Source organism: Brachyistius frenatus, unplaced genomic scaffold (genome assembly GCF_029030835.1).
Source record: "Brachyistius frenatus isolate BFR_SWC_R1_liver_20210118 unplaced genomic scaffold, ASM2903083v1 Contig_192, whole genome shotgun sequence".
Lineage (NCBI taxonomy): Eukaryota > Metazoa > Chordata > Actinopteri > Embiotocidae > Brachyistius > Brachyistius frenatus.
In genome coordinates this window covers 537,370-543,409 of record NW_027210791.1, presented here as the reverse complement: position 1 = coordinate 543,409, position 6,040 = coordinate 537,370, and the positions used below count along the sequence as shown (strand labels likewise).

At 41.6% G+C, this 6,040-nt stretch overlaps 1 protein-coding gene across 1 annotated transcript; it reads left to right on the top strand.

Moving 5' to 3' along the window:
- Positions 1 to 1,685: 1,685 nt before the first annotated feature.
- Positions 1,686 to 5,231, top strand: rpl36 (ribosomal protein L36). The gene is made up of 4 exons (XM_069718501.1): positions 1,686 to 1,756; positions 2,471 to 2,565; positions 3,223 to 3,357; positions 5,109 to 5,231. Exons 2-4 carry the CDS (start codon positions 2,473 to 2,475, stop codon positions 5,196 to 5,198), a joined length of 318 nt encoding a protein of 105 aa, XP_069574602.1. The 5' UTR covers positions 1,686 to 1,756; positions 2,471 to 2,472; the 3' UTR covers positions 5,199 to 5,231.
- Positions 5,232 to 6,040: the final 809 nt, after the last annotated feature.

Below are 6,040 nucleotides of genomic sequence, written 5' to 3'. Positions count from 1 at the left end.
CAGCACCTGACCACACCTGACAGCACCTTGACTACACCTGACCACACCTGACCACACCTGACAGCACCTGACTACACCTGACCACACCTGACCACACCGGAGAGCACCTGACAGCACCTGACAGCACCTGACTACACCTGACAGCACCTGACCACGCCTGACAGCACCTGACTACACCTGACCACACCTGACCACACCTGACAGCACCTGACTACACCTGACCACACCTGACCACACCTGACAGCACCTGACTACACCTGACCACACCTGACCACACCTGACAGCACCTGACTACACCTGACCACACCTGACCACACCTGACCACACCTGACCACACCGGAGAGCACCTGACAGCACCTGACAGCACCTGACTACACCTGACTTCACCTGACCACACCGGAGAGCACCTGACCACACCTGACAGCACCTGACCACACCTGAGCACACCTGAGCACACCCGACTACATCTGAGCACATCTGGTGATGATAAATAACCTCAAAGTATGCAACACGTGGAGGATGGAAGTTTAGCAACAACCATCCTGAAACTCTGCACCTCTATCTCCATTACACGTCGAGCAGTGTTAAACAACCAAACATCTCAGTAAAGCAGATGTTATAGATGTAGAGATGTTACAGAATAAGAGCAGCAGCTACCTCCTGATTTGACGTCACGCCGTGTCTCTGCGGCACAGCTGAACTTCCAGCATGATGTCACGGTTGCCATGGAAACGTGGCAGCAGAGATGACAAACAGAGAGAGTGAGATCAACAGACTTACGACAGACCTACGACAGGACTTGACACAAGTTAAACACTGTAATTAATCCACACTGTTGGTACCCCCCCCCCCCACACACACACACACACACTAGAGTCCCTCTAGTGGAGTCACCTGGAACTGCTTCTACAAGCATTACTGCTCTGTAAATAAAATTAACAAAAAGAGGCATTTTCAGAATTAAAAGCTGTTTCCATTGTAACAATCAAAGATTTATTAGACAACACCCTGATTTTACCAGAATATCCTGCAGAAAGCTTTTGACCAACACAGTTTAGATCTGCGAAGATAAATGAGATTTGAAGCGTTAAAACAGACCAGACCTCAGAAAACATTGACTTATTTACTTTGATAATAGAAACCAAAACATATAAACAATTATCAGCTCTCCCAAAAGAACTGGAAAAATTCTAATTTTATGTACAGAAACTTCTTTGTAATTTGGTGGCGCTGCGATATGGCTCTTAATATTATTATAATATTATTGTCGGAGTGTGAGTGCTCCTACGCCAGGATGTGATTCACCAAATAATGTCAGCACACACAAGGATGAGGAGACAAGTCACCTAGGTCATATTCATTTGGGCTCCTGCACATACAGGCAGCAAAAGAGCGGACAAGCTGTAAGAAAAGGCAACATAGCACACACAAACTACACACACACAAACATAAATAAAGGTGAGAACAGGCCTGATTAAAAGAAAGAAAATAATAATAATTATAATAATAAATAATTAGTGCCAGGAAATGGCAGTAGTGCAACATCCTGGATGTAAGCTGCCTTTAAAATCCAAAGAAGTATCGCTGTCGGTAGCACAAACCAAAATATTACTACGTCTTCCCAGACGACAGGGGGCGCTGTGTACTCTGTGCGCCGCCATGCCGGCGTCAAAAAATGTCTTCCGGGTCAAGTCTTCATTGCCCCGCCTCGCTCGAACACCAGTCCTTCCGGTTTGACCGCCATCACAGACAGCAGGTAGGAATCTAACGCCGATAAATATCAGCTAAAACTCACTTTTAATCTCCGCCATCCGTTGCTTTCTGCCGGTTACACGGACATTACTGGCACTCTGGGACTTTACCGGACCGGTCTGTGCAGTATTGCAAAGTAGCATGTACGTGAAAGTGGTGTAAATTAGGAGGCGAGTCGGGGTCCAGACCGAGCAGCGGTCCCCGGGCTGTTAGCGCAACGACCCGGCGGAGCGACCCCAGAAACACCGGTGGAAGTCTCATCGTACAGCCGCAGACGGAGTCTTATTCTGGGCCGAAGGGAGTGGAGCAACACGCCGAGCGGCGGTGTTCGGAGGACGGACACGAAGCCTCCAGGAGGCTGGTCCATCCACAGCTGGGTTATTGGACATCAGCTGGACATGTCCTCGTGGTTTCCTCGCAGTCATTAGTTTGATGTAATACATATATCAGATATAATGGAGGTGTGGAGCTGTAACACCGGTCCCCACAGTGTCCCCACAGTGGGCTGATACAACCACACTGTTGAAGTTCAGGAAGCCTGTCTTGGTGTTTATTGTGGGGGAGCAGGAAGCCTGACAGTCAGAGCTGAGGGACAACAGTCCCTCAGTTGAGTTTGGACCTGTCAGGATGTCTGCCTCTGACAGGTCTCCACGGTTACATTGGACGTGATGATGTGACATGTCTGCTGTAACCGTCTCCTGTGTTGTCTTCCTTCCAGATATGGCTATCCGCTACCCCATGGCCGTTGGTCTGAATAAAGGTCATCCAGTCACCAAAAATGTGACGGCTCCCAAACACAGTCGTCGACGCGGAGTGAGTATCTGTTCCTCATCGTTTCAACGCAGCCGGTCGGTCGCACAACCAAAAATAACTTGTATCTCAGTCGGTGGGGAACCATAGGAGTTTAAAGGAGTTACAGAGATGTCCTTAAAAATGTATGAAGCTATGAAAGGTGATCAATGTTTCATAATGTTTTAGGTAATTACAAAAACCCAAAGTGATGATCAGCACAGATTAATAAAGTTTGTCTGACAGTTTTACATCCACAGTCAACACTGGAATCAATATTTCCAGACTTTAAAGCAGGAGTCGAGGTGTGGGTCTGAACGTTTTATTCACGGGCAGCAGGACTTGTTTAGGGTTCTTGAGGAAGTGTGAGCTCTCATCTCGGGGGCAGTCGAGGGATTTTAACCTCGACCAGAGGCCTCACGACGTCCCACCTGTCAGCTGGATGTGAAGAAGCCTTTCAGATGAGAGTTGAAATGTCTTCAAACACATCAAGCAGGTCCAGCTGCTGCAGATAATCCCTGACATGCTACGTAGAAATCCTCTTCAGTCATGCATGTATATAAGTTACACCCTCATAGATTTTCTTTGTCCGCTGTCGGATTGCTTCAGGTGTTGGTTACTGTTGGACATTTGAGCTGCAGAGTGACTGAGGTGTTTAACGACCACGTCTTTACTGTGCAGCGTCTGACCAAACACAGCAAGTTTGTTCGGGACATGATCCGTGAAGTGTGTGGCTTCGCTCCGTATGAGAGGCGAGCCATGGAGCTGCTGAAGGTGTCCAAGGACAAGAGAGCCCTGAAGTTCATCAAGAAGAGGGTGAGTGTATATGATAGATAGATAGATAGATAGATAGATAGATAGATAGATAGATAGATAGATAGATAGATAGATAGATAGATAGATAGATAGATAGATAGATAGATAGATAGATAGATAGATAGATAGAAAACTAGATAGATAGATACTAGATAGATAGAAAACTAGATAGATAGATAGATAGATAGATAGATAGATAGATAGATAGATAGATAGATAGAAAACTAGATAGATAGATAGATACTAGATAGATAGATAGAAAACTAGATAGATAGATAGATAGATGATAGATAGATAGATACTAGATAGATAGATAGATAGATACTAGATAGATACTAGATAGATAGATAGATAATAGATAGATAGATAGATAGATAGATAGATAGATAGATAGATAGATAGATAGATAGATACTAGATAGATAGATACTAGATAGATAGATAGATAGATAGATAGATGATAGATAGATAGATAGATAGATAGATCGATACTAGATAGATCGATAGATCGATAGATAGATAGATAGATGATAGATAGATAGATAGATAGATAGATAGATAGATAGATAGATAGATCGATACTAGATAGATCGATAGATCGATAGATAGATAGATAGATAGATAGATAGATAGATAGATAGATACTAGATAGATAGAAAACTAGATAGATACTAGATAGATAGATAGATACTAGATAGATAGAAAACTAGATAGATAGATAGATAGATAGATAGATAGATAGATACTAGATAGATAGATAGAAAACTAGATAGATAGATAGATAGATAGATGATAGATAGATAGATACTAGATAGATAGATAGATAGATAGATAGATAGATACTAGATAGATAGATAGATAGATAGATAGATAGATAGATAGATAGATAGATAGATAGATAGATAGATAGATAGATAGATAGATAGATAGATAGATAGATAGATAGATAGATACTAGATAGATAGATAGATAGATAGATAGATAGATAGATAGATACTAGATAGATAGATAGATAGATAGATAGATAGATAGATAGATAGATAGATAGATAGATGATAGATAGATAGATACTAGATAGATAGATAGATAGATAGATAGATAGATACTAGATAGATACTAGATAGATAGATAGATAGATAGATAGATAGATAGATAGATAGATAGATAGATAGATAGATAGATAGATAGATAGATAGATAGATAGATAGATAGATAGATAGATAGATAGATAGATAGATAGATAGATAGATAGATAGATAGATAGATACTAGATAGATCGATAGATAGATAGATAGATCGATAGATAGATAGATAGATAGATAGATAGATAGATAGATAGATAGATAGATAGATAGATAGATAGATAGATAGATAGATAGATAGATAGATAGATAGATAGATAGATCGATAGATAGATCGATAGATCGATACTAGATAGATAGATAGATAGATAGATAGATAGATAGATAGATCGATACTAGATAGATCGATAGATAGATAGATAGATAGATAGATAGATAGATACTAGATAGATAGATAGATAGATAGATAGATAGATAGATAGATAGATAGATAGAGATAGATAGATAGATAGATAGATAGATAGATAGATAGATAGATAGATAGATAGATAGATAGATAGATAGATAGATAGATCGATAGATAGATGTGAGCATGCACACAGTTGAAGGGGCTGAGCTTTCTACTCAGCTGAGGTGATTCAGTCTAACGGCGCCGTGTCTTTCCCTCCAGATCGGCACTCACATCCGGGCCAAGAGAAAGAGAGAGGAGCTGAGCAATGTGCTGGCCGCCATGAGAAAGGCCGCTGCCAAGAAGGACTAAACTGTCGCTCAATAAAAGTTTGTTAGACTACAACATCCAGACTGGTGGCCGTTTGTGTTCTGTTCACGCTGTTTGTCAGCAGTCATCCAATCCGGTTCTCATGTCCTGCAATACCTCCACACTTTTCTTTTTTGTTCAGCATCACTTCACAACACCAACATCATCACCAGGTTTCCTTGCTGGGTTGTTGTGTCGGGTCACTGGATGTGTATCTGGCAGCTCAGTCTGTACAGCACAGTGATGAATGTGTTGAACTCCATCAACAGTGCTGGATACAGAAAACAAAGCATTTGCAAACTGTGTTGACCGCATGTAGACATCAGGGAGGTTGGCTCAGTAAATTCAACTTTATTTATAAAGCGCCAAACCACAACACAGGTTATTTCATGGCACTTAACACATTAAAGTCTTTACAGCAAGACTTTACAATATTATACAGAGAAACCAACAATTCAATAATTCCCACATAAGCTAGGAGGAAAAAAAAAAAAACTCCTCTTTAATGGAGAAAAACCTCCAACAGAGGGAAGAAAAACTCCTTTTAACAGGAAGAAACCTCCAACAGAACCAGGATCAGAGGTGGAGAACATCTGTTAACAGAACCAGAGATGGAGAACATCTGTTAACAGAACCAGGCTTAGAGGTGGAGAACATCCGTTAACAGAACCAGAGGTGGAGAACATCTGCCTCGACCGGTTGGGGTGAGAGGAGAGCAGAGAGAGAAAAGGACAGTATAGAGATACAAGACATGAACTGTTGGTGGAGACGACCATCACAGAGCAGAGACATGCAGCTCCATGACGGGACATCTGGAAAAGAAAGAAGAGAAACTATGTTAGCGA